Genomic DNA, 17506 nt, shown 5'->3' on the forward strand with positions numbered 1-17506 from the left:
ATGCCGTAGAACTTCGTTGTAGAACTACATTGTTTTTTTTTTTTTGAGTTATACGTAAGAATTCATGGCTCAATACTTTCTCCCAAAACAAAGAATCTCGAATTATGAATCTGAACAAGATGCCGTTCATTGCCTTGTCCTGGACACTTCTCCAGTCAATTTGCGAAGCTGCCCTAAGACAACTAACGGTTTATTTGGATGTATCAATCTCACGAGGAAAACGTCCATATAGATATGCCTAACCTGGATGGAAGGAGCCGGAGACGAATCCATCCTCGATCCGGATCACCTGTACAACAGCCCTAGCTCCGGCCGCAAGCAGGCAGGTGTGTGCCGACACGACAAGCGACGACCCGATCGTCTTTTCCCCGTTCCGGGCACCTGGACTTGACCCTGACATCGCCACGAATCCACGATCCGGGCACGCTGCGGTTGCGCTGCCAATTCCCCACCCGTGGCCCATCCCATCCGTTTCCTTTCGACCGCGCCCTCGCGGCCGGGGTCCCCCGGCCACCAACCGTTAAACGGTACAGACAAACGCGCCAACCGCCGCGCGCGCCCGGGCGCCCGGCCGGCCGGCTTGCCTTGGTTGATCGCCGCGCCACGACGTGCGCCCGTTCGCGAGCGCGCCGGGGTGTAGTCAAAACCTGTGTGGTGTGCCCACAACGCAACGCGGAGCGCGCGCGCGAGCGGCAATGCCCCGCGGATCGGGGAACTGGAGCGCGTCAGCGCGAGGGAGGGACGTACGGCGCATGGCAACCTGATGGATCGACCCGATCCTCCCAGCAGATCGGCGCCGCTCGGGGAGGCGAAAGGGATGGGTACCGCCGCACCGCGAGTTTGCGTGGCAGGGACGTGGACGGGCGGACGCGCGGCACGTCTAGGAGGCACGAGTTCGCCGGCACGTGACGCTGCCGGGAAAACGCGCGGCGCCGCTCGTCCACGTACGGCGAGCGCCGGTCGCGCATCAAAACGAGTACACATGGCTGCGCCGTTGTGAACTTGTACTGATACCAGGTCTTCGTGGACTTCAGTGGATTCGTAAACTGACGCGCTCGATCGCAACTTGCAAGAACTTGTAACACACCACATGATCGGTGTATATCCGGAGAAACGACATATCCAGACAAACAGAAGAGGAACGGTAGCACAGATGGCACCATCACGCCGGTGTGGCACGAGTGCAAATTCAGATTTGTCAACAGCACGGGCGGAAAAAACACGTCGTCTCCCGCTTGCAGGACCTACAAAATAAACGCCATGATTGTGCTTATACGCCATCCAGGATCTAGTGATCTACACTCTTTGTCGCTCGTGCTCACTCTCTCTCTCTCTCTCTCTCTCTCTCTCTCTCTCTCTCTCTCTCTCTCTCTTATCCTCCAAACGCTATATTTTTCGATTCCCGTCCAGAAGCATTCGGATCAATGGTGACCTTTTTTGTCCTGTGCGTTTTTTACACCGATATCTTTCCATAAGCAAAATGATTTTGGGGGGGTCTTTTCGTGGAGACTGGTGAGGCCTACACCATTGGCACTGCACCAACAACCGGTCTTACTGTTTGCTATTTGTGAGATGTGAGAGTTGAAAGATGTGCACTTAGATATCGGCATGGCCAGTATGTCGGATCAATTTAGTGCTAGTTAAATGCTGCATCAAACTCTATTATATTTTTCTTTGTGTCCGATACAAGTTGCTTGAAAAAGAACTGCCAAGCAGAGGGGCCGTCTTGGTGTAGCTAGGTCTGCCTTCGGCCTTCTGGTAGGTGAAGGTGTACCTTTCGTTTCGAACTTATTGTTAGTCTTGGTGTAAGCTCAATGTAGCTAACTAAAGTCTTGGGCGCCCTATTTTTATATTATGGCAATGGATGATATGCTTCAAAAAGTATGATCTGTTAAAAAGATTTTCTACATTAGTATTATACGGTTAACTTGTTCAGCTGTTCTAGATATGATATATATTGTTTTATATTATTGAATACATCGTAAAAAGAAATTGTCTAGAATATGTCAAATCATTCCCAAACAAAACCCTAATCAGAGTTAAAAGAGAGCTGGCCTCCATGGTTACCAAATTTCAAAAGTAAAAATGTCATTTAGAAAAATCTCTAAGTATGATAGATCCGTGGAGCACTTCTATTCTCTTTGATTACTTTGTTGTGATATCGAAATTTAGGAACTGCTTGGATGGCATTTTTACCGTCACGACTCGCGATTCACATGTTGATCGAAGATACTTAAGCGGAGGAACGGACATTAACTTTTGAAAATATTTAAGCTCCGTAAGCCGCAACTCCAACAGGCAGTAATGTGATTCATTGATTTGCGACCCCCCATAGGCAAACTCGTGTCATCTAGGTAGGCAGATTACAGATATGCACCAGCCAAACAATTGAAACAGCTAAATAAAGAGAGTTTATATATATATGTGTGTGTATGTATGTATGTATGTATGAAGGAGAAGGTTGTACTGCAAACTACAAGATGACGCTACTCTTGTTCTCACTTCTCACACTTCCTTTTCAGTAAATACTCCGTAAAATATACTTTCTTGTATTTGACAAAGTTGATTTCGATCAAGATTTAATCATTCATCTTATTTAAAATGTTTATGCAAATATATAAGATTATAAGTTATTTTTAAAGTTCCTTTAGTATTATATAATTTTTAAAAAGATGAAACATACGTCCAAAAGTTAATAAAATAAAAAATGGAGAAAGTATCAAAGATACGGACGGTTGAGAACTCTAATCCCTCACTTATTTCTAGTAACCTAAGGTTCATTGTATCCAAATATAACGTATTTGTTATATACATATTAATCTCAATCAATTATAATCATTGATTATTTAATTCATTACCTTTTCTTCTTAACTAATCATAGTGTTCTTCCTTTAATTTCATATACTTTATTACTATCTTTGTTAAAAAATATGAGTATTTCTAAGTTCTTTAGCATAGACTAAGGAAATTAAATATCAAAAGATTTCTATTTAGTCATGTTAGTGGTCACTTTTTGTATTTGAATTGATCAGATTCTCTTTCCAATCATTTTATTGGTTTTGTAATTATTGAAATGATTGAAATCATGAGAGTCAGTACACAAATACTTATTATGGTATAAAATTTAACTCTATAAAAAATACTTATATTAGTAATCATACTCTAAAATAATTATATCTTAAGACAGAGATAATAATTTTTTATTCATGACAGAACAATGGCTCTACCTTTAGAATATTGTACTGCAGTACAACACCAGCACACTGCCCAGAAGGAAAAAAGTGAATTTTATATCACACCCTATAATTAGCATAAGAATAATCAAGCCACGTCATAGTTTAATCACCACTTCAACAGCCTGCAAGATGACACAAGAAGACAAGCGTTGCCGTAAGCAGCGATCATTATAACAAGAAAACGAAAGATTTGATCAGACAAACGAAAGTGCGGGTGAAAACACACTCCCCCCTTGTGATGGCGACCGGTCAGGCTTGAAATTCTCATCACCAAATGGCCACACGGCTTTGTTTGGTACTCCTGCTTGTGATGTTTCGACAGCACAAAAGACCTTATGGAGAACATTTCTTCTTTGTAATTCGAAATGGAATTAAGGCCGCTTTCGGCCATGTCATAAGTTAAATAAGTCTCCCTTATTTTTCGTGCGCGCACCTTCTGAACTGCTAAACGGTGTATTTTTTTAAAAAAAATTTATAGAAAAGTTGTTTTAAAAAATCATATTAATTTATTTATATTTTTTAATAATTAATAATTAATTAATCATATACTAATCTATTAATTAATAATTAATAATTAATTAATTATGTCCCCGCCGAACGGGGCCTAAGATGTTTACGTAAAAGCTTATGCATATAGAACTAAGAAAACATTGCATCCAACCAGTGGTGGTGCTGACGCGCTACTAGGTTTAACATAGTGTTTTTTTAACAACAAAACAACATGTAATGAAGAGAACATGGGACACTTGTGATCAATCTATACAACAAAAATGCCCATATAACAATAAGGAAATGAAGAAAAAAATGGAGACCACATTGCTAAATTAAATGTAATGAAGTAAAAAAATAGAACCCTTTAGACAATATGTACAACAAAATGAGTGACATACCCATAAAGAGGAAATGGAAGAAAAATGAAGGTGTTATTTTTCCAAAAAAAGTACATGCAATGAAGAAAATAATATGATTCTATGGGAAAATGACATGCAATGAAGTACAAATAGGATCATTTATGCAAAAAAAAATGATGAGCAAATTGGGTTAGAGAGGAAATCAAACCTAGGACTCATGGCTAAAACAATGTGTCGATGATCTGGATCGACACTAATATATGGGGTGGCTAACGAGGCATGAGATCAATGGTTAGATGTAGACACGAGGTTACCTAGATTTAGGCTCTCGATATATGAGATAACACCCTACTCCTGCTTGGCAATTGTATTCGATAGTGAATAGATCGACTAGGAAATAGATTATATGAATATGATGTGCCCCTTGAGGAGAGCCCATGTCCTCCTGATATAATGAGAGACAGTGTTACGAACAGAGACCTAATATGATAAGACTAAGGCCTACCTGGCCCAGATACGGTAGAGTCCAGTAATCTCGGTATGCAATCCAGATGTAACCAAACTCTAACTGACCTAGTACAAGATAACGTTCTCTTCTCCGTGTAGTACCCCTTCCCTGTACGGATACATACAAGATATGGATACCCCGGGTATGGATATGCCACAAATGTGTATATGTTGATGCGCACCACATAATGATAATTAGGTGTTGGACACTAGCGATATTATTTTATTATATCTACTGAAATAAAGAGAGAAACATTCATTAAATAAAAGATTGTCCATGGATACTATTCTTCTTCCTGAAACGAGCATAGACTGAGGGGGCACAAGAGGATATGGAGGTAGGGTTATGGTAGTGGAACAATGGGAACGTCTCAAGAAAAGCATGTTCCTGGATGTCGTAAACTCGATGGTGTTGTTGGCATGTGTAGGGGATGCTCGTGTTGGCCAGAACGCGAGTTCTAGATCTAGAACCACGACAACCTCATGCATGGAAGTGACGGCTCTGTTGATGGAACATATGTGAACAAACTAGTGGCATGTGTTCAAGGGGAGTCCGTTTTGTGGTTTCTTGAAAGGGAAGAGATGTCAGTCAAACTAGCCACGGTGATAGCCATGCTGGCATGTAGAAGCTCGATGGTAGCTTACCATAGTGGGAGTGAAGAGATGAAGCTTTATGGGATGTTTGCTTGCTGAGAGGTGATGGTGGTGCGAGGAGACAGTAGGAGGTGGCCGAAGATGGCAGATTGCATGGTGACCCTAGAGACGGTTTGAAGGAGTTGGAGAAGAAGATGAGCTTAGAAGCTCAATCCCTTATGGTGGAAGGATGAGAGGAGAGAAAAGTAGTAGGGGGATATTTTCTAGTTCAAATACACAGGCTATACAGGCTAGAGGTGACATCAATGACGAGAGGAGCTATGCTCTTGCATCAAGATTGGCGTCGGGTTGTGGCTAGAGCTCGAGTTGGTAGTGTTAGCTTATTCAGTCGAGGTGGGGAACATGCATGAAACCAAACCCACTCGCTTTTACAAGATGAGGGAGATAGGGTATGATTTGTACTTTTGTCGTGTGTCTCTCTCCACTTGTACCCGATATAATAAATAACATCAACAGTGTCCACAACCAATTCTACTTTTGGTGGTGCCCTCTAGCACATATGCGTTCTTGTGATGCCCGACAACAAAGAGCGTTTGAGTGCCCTATAGCAAGTTTTGCCAAACACCAAAATAAAACAATGCATTGCACGACCATCAACTAGATGGCTTGTTCATTATCTGGCATTCTTGTAAACATAAATAAGAGTAATTTTAGTAAACCATACTTCCGTTGCCAAAATTATTAGTTTGATGCAACTTTAGCTAGCTATTTCGGAGAATTGCAATAATAACAAGCTAAAGCATATGCATAATAGTGTAGGATTTTATGAAAAAAACTATAACTTTTTTGTGCGACAAGTTTGAGCCCGACAACAAAGAGCGTTTGAGTGCCCTATAGCTAGTTTTGCCAAATACCAAAATAAAACAATGCATTGCACGACCATCAACTAGATGGCTTGTTTATTATCTGGCATTCTCGTAAACATAAATAAGAGTAATTTTAGTAAACCATACTTCCGTTGCCAAAATTATTAGTTTGATGCAACTTTAGCTAGCTATTTCGGAGAATTGCAATAATAACAAGCTAAAGCATATGCATAATAGTGTAGGATTTTATGAAAAAACTATAACTTTTTTGTGCGACAAGTTTGAGCCCGACAACAAAGAGCGTTTGAGTGCCCTATAGCAAGTTTTGCCAAACACCAAAATAAAACAATGCATTGCACGACCATCAACTAGATGGCTTGTTCTCGTAAACATAAATAAGAGTAATTTTAGTAAACCATACTTTCGTTGCCAAAATTATTAGTTTGATGCAACTTTAGCTAGCTATTTCGGAGAATTGCAATAATAACAAGCTAAAGCATATGCATAATAGTGTAGGATTTTATAAAAAAAACTATAACTTTTTTGTGCGACAAGTTTGAGCCCACCCGTAGTGCACATATGCAGTACTCACATTGCTGCATGTTGGATCAACATGTCACACACAAACATACATGGATAATGTTATAGTTTTTCTGATAAAATCGATAGCTATTATTATTGCAGCTCTTTAAAGGTAAAGTTATAGCAAGTTGATAAAAATATAACAAAATAATTATAATTTTTTTAGAAACTTACTCTAAAAAAAACCTCATAGTAGAAATAGCCTAAGGTAAATCACTGTGCAATTCAAGAGGGTTGTGTGTGATTGTTCCCTGGGTTTCACTTTATTGTTTTTGTTGCCGAAACTGTGGGTAGACAGTAGGACGATTATCGTTGATAATCGAGGAGAAACCACATAAAACATTGAATTTAAAAAATTTGAATTGTACGGTCGTTGTTTAGCTAGTCAAACTACTCAGCATTGTGCGATTATCATGTAATATTACGTGATTATCGTGACTTCTTGGGCGGTGGGGATAATTGTGATATCTGGAACGATTATCGTGATGGTTTTTCTAGTATCGATAATCACGGTTTTGATGTGAAAACTGCGTGATGTGTCGCGATATATCATCCTAAATTGTTTTGGATTTTTTTTCTATTTTTTAAAAAAATTTTAAATTCTCACCATATTTTTCGAGCAAAACTGCGGCGAACCGTTATTGTACCCTGCCAGCTTGACTGATAATCACGATTATCGTCATAGTTATGATAAGTGAAACCTGTTGTTGCTCGACAAATGTTTAGCTCGATTAAGATCCTACCAACAGCATGATGGCGGGCCTGGCAGGGATTTGTGCTTCCAAAAGATGGCGAGTTTCACTCATTGGATGGTTTAATTGTGTCATATTATTCTTGGAGGATAGTTTCATTTCATGGTTCTCAAGAGTGCCACGTTTTAGCACATTAGGAAGGTTGCGCAAAACTGATGAAAGAATTGAGGGAAAGAACCGACATCCTATCTTTTCGCTTATACTATTTTTATTTTCTATGTAAATATATCATTTGACCAAACAATCACCCTAAACTGTTTCAAGTTGAATGTAGCCTGCCTCATTTGGCAAGTAGATTTAAACTGCTGTCTAGTGTTTACATGCTGCATGTTTTTCTTGATAGATATCAATGGCGGAGCACATCTAAGTGATCTAACCGTGGTCCATATAAAACGAGAGACAGTGGCAAAAGCAGAACACATGTTGGTGGTGGTATCATGCTGGTTGATCCCCTGTCGTGACCATTGCCCCAAATTTTGAGAGGGATTCGACTCATTCGAGGCTTTAACTACGCACATTTTATCCCTCGAGTAAAGAGATGCCTGGACCTTATGTGATGCCGTACGCTCTACATTGTTCCTTCTGCTGGAGCGGACGACCGAACGTGCCTTACGTGCGGTACGACGGATGCCGACCTCCGACACGAGATGGCCACAACAACCACTGCCTCAGCGATGAGCCATCCTTTCGTCCCCCCCCCCCCCCCCCCCCCCCCGCGCCGTACGACCACGTCTAGCGCCATCGATCGATCAGCATATGGCCGCTGCAGCGGCAGCGAGAAAAACGCGCGCATTACTCCCATGTCCACGTGTGGCGCCCGGGAGCATTGGCGAGCTGCAACAGCAACGTCCCACTGGCCGGCCAGCCGGACGAACGGCTTTTGGATCGCGGCCTCGCGCGTGAATCGCCCGCCCGCCTGTCCGGCGACACGTCCTACTACGTACCCACGCAGGCGAACGTGGCGAGCGAGAGCGGGGGCGCGACGGTTGGCGCGCGCGGCCCGCGGAGTCGGGCCGTCGGGGTCACGCCCCATCCTGTCCTGCCCCGCCGCACCGGAACCGGCCGCCACAGCCCGGGCCGCCTCGCACTGTGCGCGAATCGGACGCTTTGCAGCGGCGTGCGTGCGCGCGCGGCTTGTGCGGGTGTGGGCATTGCATGGCCGTATTTGGTGAGATGGAACGTCGCATGACCAGCGTACGCAACCGCTCCCTTGCACTGCCCCACGCCACAGCCAGGGAATTCCAGGGCGCCTCCGATCGATTCACTTTTGCCAGTGACCAATTGACACCATGACTGCACGAGATATCCTCCATGAAATGCAAGAACAGGATTGATCTGGCGGTCGACGTTCGCCGGCCAGCCAAGGCGAGGTCTTGCCGTCTGTGGTTTCCGCGCGCTGTGGCGTACGTCGTCAATGGCGTCAATTGCCGGGCGCGATGGATGGCTTGCCTCGTAGTACAACGAAGGATCGCCATCGTGCTGACCGGTCGAGAGCGAGGCAGCAGGATCGTCAGTGGAACGTCACGGCCTCGTGACACGGTACCGGTGAGGGCCGTGGCGCCAAGATGACATGACAGGGAGGAGACAGATGGACACCTGATCTGATTAAGCGACGTCCGTGGTTGGAATCAAGGGAGGATGCGGATCACCTCGCAACATTTGTAGAGAAAAGCGACGTGCAGGATGGCCGTCCTTCAGTGAGTCCTGCAGTGAGGAGGACGGATGAAGGAAGATATTTTTGTGATGATGTGACACAAATGGCTGAACACCAGTGTCCCATTAGTTATTATAGATAATCAAGGTGGTCATTTGTTTGTCTTTTTCTGTGAAAAACTAAATAACATATATACACATGTTCATGGTGATTAAAAAACAAAACTAAAAAATAAACTACGATGAAAAACAATAAAATTAAATTCAAATTTAAGTTTAAGTTTAAAATTTTAAATTTTAGATTATAAGTTAAGATAGAGGTGAAAAGATAAGAGTGCAAATATAAAAAGGTTCTTCTGGGCAAAAATCCAAACGACATTTCTTATCTGGGCTAAGCAGAAAACGGATTTGCTTCAGGACAATGGGTGGCCAATGACAGACCAGTTGACGCAAGATAAGGCCAGACAAGCAACGCTGCAAATGACTGATGAGCAGCTGTTGGCCTCTGCCACGTACAACGTAGCGCGCAATTGACTGTTCCCAATTTCTCGGCAGAAATTCCTCAATCGAAGCACCATACTTTGGCAAGTTTGGAGTAATAAATTATCACGGCTGCACGCTTGCAAGCTGAACCCAAAATAACTGCTGAATTAGCATTTCAATAGATCTACTCTTCAGAATAGTATTTGTACATGTAATCTTTGCAGTCCTACTAACGGTCCCAACAGTTGTACAATCTATAATGCAACAAGACAATGACATTTAGTCGAAGATGTACTGCAACACACATTGTCCAAACGTCAAACACGACAATGCATTGATGGCTCAGGGACTGGAAGGTACTGAATTTCTTTCATGGAGACCCTGTGGCAGGTGGCTTCGGTGTCTGATTTTTCTGGTTAGCTGCAGCTTGAGCAGCAGAGCTCTTTGTGTTACTTTCGCTGGCCATTGACTTCTTGATCTGGACAGGTTCAGACAAACAATAACATATCAACCAAGCATGAAAGATAGTGCCCACTGCAAGCAAAGACAGTAATCATATGGGAATTTAGGCAGAACGCTGTATTCGGTTATGAAATATGACCATCAATAGGTTAACTTTGGAACAACGTTGAAAATAGATTAGGATCTTTGTCAATTTACAGTTTGTACTACTTTGAATAGAGGCAATCAAAACAATATGATTCTGAATATTATGTTTCCAACACATAAGATGGGAAGAACAGGTACCAGTGTAAGCCTTTCCCTGTGAATATCATTGACATGCTGCAAATTGTAAAGGAAAGGATTAATGCAGTTATAAGCAATGGTGAGATTTCAAAGCGAGCAATCAATAAGGAAGAAATGATATGCAAAGGTATGAATTACCGGTTTCTTGTACAGTTTTATTTCATCTCCACTGAAGCCTGGCAAGGTAATATTCCAGCTTCTCTCTGCAACGCATCACAATTAAATTATAAGAATGCAATTGAAAGGCCCATGACTAGATAGCATTACCACAAAGGTTTAAAAGAACAAAATTATTCAGTTTACCTGCATGGAGAAGCACATCTTTTGCTTCTAATGTGCTTGACTTTCTATGTTTCGCTAAAGAACAAGCAAATGTCGCAACCTGCTCAAAACAGCTACCATTAAACAAAAGGTACAAAAAAGCATCCAAGATACATCAGGGCGACAGGTTCATGTTGCTGATGATTAAAGTGCAACAAATTTCTTCTGTAATTGAATACAACATAACTTCAACCCAGAGCTTCTAGGCTTCTAAAAGAAATTAGGCAATTTTTAATTTACTATTTCCTCACACAAGGAGATCTGGAGAATGCATCCCCGTATTAAGCACGCTTCCAAAGAAAAAAAAACAGGGGAAAAACAGAAATGCTGGTGGTCTTTGCGTGAAGGGAAGGGCCTTACAGATTCAACAAAATCTTCTGCAATGTCAATAAGAATATCTTCAACTTCAGGATCAAGCTTTTCTGAAGGATCAATCTGTGGGAAGATCATATTATGAGAGCGCTATCATGACACTATTAATCAATGTAAATAACCAGTTAACCGTTTCTACCAAAGTGATGATGTTGAAACCCATTACAAATTAGTAAAAGAGCCAGCTAAATCCATCACTGTCTAAGGGGTTATGTGCCTAAATACCCTATAATATCCATGAACCTCTATGGTTGCAGCTTCTACACTCAAAGACTCTAGATTATTAATTACGACCCAGATGAATTTTATGACAAATTATTAGCAAAACTATAAGCTTTTTTGTTTAATCATAAGAACTGCTGAATCAACAACACTATTTTGAAAAGATATTTTACTTGATCCTTGACCAATGTAGATTAAGCAAAAAGTCTGTTTAGATAAGGTGTATTTTAATTGTTATCTTCTGTGTTGTTTTCCTTTGGCACTAGATATGATTTTACTGTGATTGTTTCCATTATAACTATAGGATCCCTCTGAAACTTGCAGCATACCTGTGCAAGTAATTCATGTATACTCCTCTTGGAGAGTAGTCGATTACCAGATCCTCCAGTATCTACATCAACTAAAGCCATGTCTCCAGATTGTACATTAGTTTGTAGTGTAGCAGGAGAATCTAGCTTTTGATCCATTGAGACAGGGGTACGAGCAGCTTGCTGCTGAGAAATCTGTTGCTGGTTTCTGAGTGTTGCAGCCTGTTGACTTTGCTGCAAGGAATGTTGTGCCTGATTTTGTTGCTGTTGCTGCTTCTGTTGCACATGTTGATGTCGTGGTAGTTTCTGCTGCTGATGCTGCTGCTGTGTTAAAAGTGCATTCTGTGGGTGCGAAATTGCAGGAGCATGGTATGGTCTTGGATGTGGTGGCCTCTGTTGGGGAGGTCTAAGTGGAGCAGATACATTCGGCGGAGCTTGCTGTGAAGCCGTTGAAGGGGAAGGAGAAGCTATAGATGGTGGTCTTGCCAAAGCATGCATGGGGGTTTTCTGTTGGAATATAGTTAAATGAGGTTTGCATTAGTAAGTGAATTATTCCCTTGTAACTGGATTGAAGAATATAAAATATAAACATAAACAGGTTCCAAATAATTTCATTATTGTAAAAAAGTAAAAAATAAATAAATTCATAAATGAGCTGCATTAGTCAAGGAAAATTTGACGAAATATGTTCAAGGAAATACAATTTAAATCAAAAGTTCAACACACACCTAAATCAGAATTTATACAAATAATCTTACTTTACATAATTAGGTATGCCATATAACTGAATCATAAAGCTTATTTGCCTATATATAAAGGAGTATTTGCTTTTACAAGTGGAGATTTCTTACTTGTGAACTTTGCATCTGGTTATCAGATGGAGATGGTGCTGTTGATGATTGGAAATTTGGCCTTGTCTGCTGTGGCATACTAGAGATCGCTCCTGGTCTCACCTGAGATGTGTTAATGGAACCAACTGTCCCAATATTTTGGATCCCAGGGGAGGGCTGCCTAAGCTGAAGACTATAATCATTACTAAGAAGCTTCACTATATTCAAAACAATAGAAAAAAGGTGCAATATGTTTTAACTAACAGTGTGCATGAAACTGCAATGGAAATTTGCTTTCTTTATACTGGATTATATTGAATAGCATCCGAGACTATAAATATTTTTGTTATGTAGTGCATGTACATTTAATTTGGTTGTGTGGGAACTACGGAATCAATGATCTATGGAGAGGATGGAGGGATAACGTGTTGGTGTAAAAAAAATTATGCAAGGGGATATGATGTGTCGGCAATCAACATTACCACCAGCTAAAACATTAGAAGTACTAAGGGAATAAGTTCCAGATTGAAGTTCAAGCACAGGTACAGAGCTTTGGAATAATAATAATAACTACTCCCGCCATTCCAAAATATAGCTACCTTTAGAATAGTGCTAAGTCAAACATTTCAAACTTTGACTATTAATAACAAAAAAAAAAATCAAAATGATCGATCAAGTAAGAATGATGTTACTAGATTTATTATTAAACAACCTATCATTATGGGTAACTCTCTTTATTTAAAATGACTTGTTTTCATAAATATTATTGGTCAAAGTAGCACCTCGACGACCGTCTCAAGATCCAAAGGTAGCTATATTTTGGAATGGATGGAGTAGTAATTAACAAAAGAGCAATATTAGAGTTCAACAAATTCCAGTTAAATTTATACACAGCTGAACGGTTTACAGCATTTACATTTGTTCTCCGCACACAAATGCCAGCTGGATTTGACAATCTAGAGGATTGTTTTTTTGAGTGAATCAATTTAGAGGATTGTTGGATGAATGCAATGATTTAAAACAGCAGGAGATAGGAATTCAGCAGCCAAGTCACTTAGGTACAAACATGCTCAATCTCATATTCACACTCCCTGCTGGATAAGGATAGCAAAAACTGCAAAGTGGGATCCAGAGTAATGCAGATAACAAGCCTGTGACATCAAGCAAGAAAGTACTACTGACTCATGGTTTCCTTGAGAAATTTTGTAACATGGGATCAGATATCGTACCATCACTATGTAAAAAGAAGTATTTCGTGCTGTAATCTAGATCATTTACTGCTTGACCAAATGAAACCCCACACTACCGAGCTTAATCACTTCAGAATATCAAGGGTGCCGAGCTAAGCATTAGTTACAGACCTGTGTAGAGGACGGTGGGGGCTGGTCGGGACCACGATGCATCGATCCGAACTGAGCGGCGAGTGTAGGCGGCGGGACGAACCCGGTGTAGCCGACCGGTGTCTGCGGCGCACGCGGGTGCGCTGGTAGCCCAAGGGCTACCACTCCCCGTGGAATGGCAGGAGGCGCAGAGGTGGCGGCCGGAGCGGAAGCAGAGGAGGAAGAGGCCGCGGCTGTGGCAGGAGAGGATGACATAGTGATTGGCGAGGCCAGGTGAGTGTACGGAGGCCTCATGCGGGGCACCGGCGGCCGCGCACTGGCTGGGCTGGGTGCCGGGGGTTCTAGGGTTTGGACGGGGACTGGGGTGGGAGTGGGGGCCGAGGCAAGAGTGGTGTCGGAGGTGGGCGGTGCAGCGGTGGAGGTGGGAGGTGTAGAATTAGGCTGCGGCGCGGATGAGGGGACAGAAGCTGAGGTCGAAGAGGGCGGCGCGGCCGGCGCCGCCGCGGCGTCCGGCTGCGCGGGTGGAGCCGCGTCCATGGTGCTCGACGGCTTGCCCGTTAGAGAGGCGTGTCTTGATAAGTAGGAATAAATACAGAGAAATTAGGAGGACTTGAGTGCAAAATCTCCAATCCGGAAAAGGTCTTGCTGAAGTTAAACCCTTCGCCCTCGGCCCCTCGCTAACACTAGCATCTCCGATGGGCAAGAGCGGGAAGAAGACGGAGTCCCACCGGCATCAACATGGCCGAGGTCGCCGTGCCTCACGCTTCCGCGGCGGCGGCGACGAAGACGGCGACGAAGACGGTGACGAATTGCCTTCATCAGCCTATGACGCTCCACCGTCTCACCACGAGGACTCCGACGGTGACGACACCGATGAAGCAGCGGCCGAGGACGAACACGAGGAGGACGTGGATGGAGGTGACCAGGACCTGCGGGAAGCAGGTTCCATGCCTTCCAAATTCCACCTATATCAGCTCTCCGTCCAGGTAATCTGGCTAGCTTCAATAGTGGTATAGATCGGTGAAAGTCTCCGCGCACCCAACTTGTTCGACGAAATGCTAACAGTACGTGCTTGTGTTTAGTCGCCAAAAGGCGACATTAGCTATTTGCAGAAGTTCTTTCTTATGTACGTCGGCGGGCGCGTCGCTCTGCACCTCCAGGAGGATTTCTGTGGCACAGCTCTCCTCAGGTCAATGCACTAAACTTTGTTGATGAAGCCCATGTCTTCCATTTTACACAGGCACACATTGCATATGTGGTAGAAGACGAATTCAATGATGCTCAACAATGAAGAGATTATTTAGCTTTAGTGTGTGATGCATGTGCTGTTCAGCTGTTGGCTTGTTGTTCATGATATATTGCTTGTTTCCTGTTTTCAGTACTGAGTGGCTTCGTACTGATGCAAGGCGTACGGCAGTTGGCTTAGATTTGGACCTTGAGTCACTTGAGTGGTGTCTTGGAAACAACCTGAGCAAGATTGGAGCTGATGGTTATTCAAGGCTGTTGCTTTTCCATGGAAATGTTCTACAGCCAAATCAAGCTCGGCTTGTCAAGCAAAAGATCAGTGATATCATGCAAAATCTGCACGTAAACACTGATAATAACTCTTTAACAAGTGATATATGTGATCAATTGAATCCTGCTAGTCCAAAAGGCACAGCCAATTCAACCATGTCAGATGTAGTTTTGCCTGCAAGAGACATTATTTGTGCATTCAACTACAGTTGCTGTTGCCTACACAGGCGAAAGGACTTGGTTTTGTATTTTAAGCATGCTCTCAATGCACTGTCAAAACGAGGTGGTATATTTGTAATGGATGTGTATGGTGGCACATCATCTGAACGCAAGCTACGTCTGCAGAGGAGGTTCCCCAGCTTTACTGTGAGTGATGTTATGTTAATATTAGTGTTATACTAGTTACTGATCCACTAAGAGTTATTTTCTTATATACCTGATTGAAATATGGTAGGCATATAATGCCCTCAAATTATTATAGGACTGAACTGCATTCTCTCTTGGAGTTTTGCATTATCTAGAATTTGCATTCTCCAATATAACCATTTCGGTAGTAGTATGCAACATAAAAGAATGTTTTAGTCTAATATACATTTTCCTATTGGCCATGCCTTCTGTTTATATCTACAGATTTTTGTTAAACCTAGTGCTATACTCTCAGGCAGTTAGTTATACTTTCAAACAGCTTCAATCTAGCAATTCTGAAATAATTGTGAAGTATCTGTGCTATTTTCTTACCTTTTATGGTGAGATTTTAGTTTATACTCAATGCTCCATTTCACTTATTATCAGTCATATTGGTTTTTCCCCTGTGTCAGGTTTCTGCTAGTTCAAATAAAAAAAACATGAACAACAGATAGAGTTGTCAAATTATCAAGCACATGCGATTTGAAGTATGAGAATAACATTATATATATGTTTATATTTTTTTTTCCTTTCATACAACCATGCATTCAGTATTTCTGGGAGCAAGAAGAGTTTGATATCATTAGTCGCCAAACAAGGATCAGTCTCCACTTCCAAGCTGGGAAGAAGCAAATGTTACGGCATGCTTTCACGTACCATTGGCGCCTGTAAGTTGCTTATATACTACTTGAGAATGGTATATTTCATAACTGCTATTGTTTTCCTGTTTGCTTAGTGGGTCTTCATCATTTTATGGGAAACCTGCAAGGTTGTAACCGTTAAGAAGAATTGTAGTTATTCATAGTTAACCTTCAGGTAAAGTTGAAAATATTTTCGTCCAGTCTATAGGGGATTAGATTGTATCTCTACACTGTGCAGGGAATAACCTTATATTTGCACCGTTCATACATAAGAGTGTGATGTATGTTTTTTTAATGTGTTGTCTGTAACACACCCTACAATACCTTCTGCAATGACTTTCTTGCAATGTTACCTTTGTTTTAGACATTATGCACTTGAGTATCAAGACATCTTAAGTTAGAGGAAGGATATCTTCAAATTTGAAATTTATGTTGCTCTTTTGTAGGTGGTCGATACCAGAAATTAAGGACTGCTTGGAGGAAGCTGGATTTAAATCAATTCATGTCTGGATCAGGGAGATGCCAAATACCCAATCGGGTGGAAATGCCAAAGAATATAATGCTAATCGTGATGTGAAGTATGAAGAATTACAGCATTTCAATCAAGGAGATGCTTGGAATGCATATGTAGTTGGAGTAGCAAATATCTAGTTGATGCTACCTTCTTTTTTAGAGAGAGGATGTTAGAAACCTGGGCACTTGCAGATTTCTCTTTTGATGCTATCCGAACAGTTCGTCTGCTGCTGCCTGACGGAGTAATATTTTTTCGCTAATGTATGACAATACGAGTGCTACTTGTTCCCGTTTGACAATGGCTTGCCTTATCATTGCTACCAGAAATGTGAAATTGCTTCACTCTATGCCAAGAAACTAGTGAAGTTGTATGTCTTGGCTGTGGTACTCGTTTCATGATATCGCATCATCTTTGCACCGATCAAATAGAGAGCAATCAAACAACAAACACAATCTTCTGGAGATGGTGATTTAATGATTCTTTGATACAGTCATACAGGGGTTGTGTCTGTCCATTTATTAGTTTGATGAACTAAGCGTTTCAGGTTCATACCCATAGGCCCATTCCCATATGTCCAAGGTACTAGAAAATGTTCTCCCACTACACCATCAGAAGTTCGAAACCTCTTGCGCTGTGAAAATGAAACAAATCAGATATGGCTGTCAGATGGTTCTTTAAGCTGACCAGGTTGCCCGACCATTTCCTCTAATCACATCTTTGCATTGTGAACATCATTTCTGGCCATACAGTCATTCGCAGTACAGTCG

At 42.0% G+C, this 17506-nt stretch overlaps 2 protein-coding genes across 2 annotated transcripts; one reads left to right on the forward strand and one right to left on the reverse strand.

The window, feature by feature from the left end:
* Positions 1-9629: 9629 nt before the first annotated feature.
* Positions 9630-14253, reverse strand: LOC102721599 (transcription initiation factor TFIID subunit 12). The gene is made up of 8 exons (XM_040523169.1): positions 13686-14253; positions 12346-12510; positions 11516-12001; positions 10953-11027; positions 10575-10653; positions 10410-10474; positions 10272-10307; positions 9630-10002 (listed from the first exon to the last, which is right to left on the reverse strand). The coding sequence occupies exons 1-8, from the start codon at positions 14199-14201 to the stop codon at positions 9895-9897; spliced, it is 1530 nt and encodes a 509-aa protein (XP_040379103.1). The 5' UTR covers positions 14202-14253; the 3' UTR covers positions 9630-9894.
* Positions 14254-14346: 93 nt separating this feature from the next.
* LOC102721883 lies at positions 14347-17292 on the forward strand. The gene is made up of 5 exons (XM_006644988.3): positions 14347-14650; positions 14747-14853; positions 15044-15545; positions 16137-16252; positions 16672-17292. Exons 1-5 carry the CDS (start codon positions 14360-14362, stop codon positions 16874-16876), a joined length of 1221 nt encoding a protein of 406 aa, XP_006645051.1. The 5' UTR covers positions 14347-14359; the 3' UTR covers positions 16877-17292.
* The last annotated feature ends 214 nt before the right edge of the window (positions 17293-17506 follow it).

Source organism: Oryza brachyantha, chromosome 1 (genome assembly GCF_000231095.2).
Source record: "Oryza brachyantha chromosome 1, ObraRS2, whole genome shotgun sequence".
NCBI lineage: Eukaryota > Viridiplantae > Streptophyta > Magnoliopsida > Poales > Poaceae > Oryza > Oryza brachyantha.

What these genes read in the sequence shown, in the direction of transcription:
- LOC102721599 (XM_040523169.1), bottom strand. Translation starts at nt 14,201, where the DNA reads ATGGACGCGGCTCCACCCGCGCAGCCGGACGCCGCGGCGGCGCCGGCC. An exon ending in ACCAGATGCAAAGTTCACAA is followed by an intron (nt 12,002 to 12,345) that starts GTAAGAAATCTC and finishes ATATTCCAACAG; the next exon opens with AAAACCCCCATGCATGCTTT. An exon ending in ACAGGGAAAGGCTTACACTG is followed by an intron (nt 10,003 to 10,271) that starts GTACCTGTTCTT and finishes GAACCTGTCCAG; the next exon opens with ATCAAGAAGTCAATGGCCAG.
- LOC102721883 (XM_006644988.3), top strand. Translation starts at nt 14,360, where the DNA reads ATGGGCAAGAGCGGGAAGAAGACGGAGTCCCACCGGCATCAACATGGC. An exon ending in TGTGGCACAGCTCTCCTCAG is followed by an intron (nt 14,854 to 15,043) that starts GTCAATGCACTA and finishes TCCTGTTTTCAG; the next exon opens with TACTGAGTGGCTTCGTACTG. An exon ending in GGAGGTTCCCCAGCTTTACT is followed by an intron (nt 15,546 to 16,136) that starts GTGAGTGATGTT and finishes CCATGCATTCAG; the next exon opens with TATTTCTGGGAGCAAGAAGA.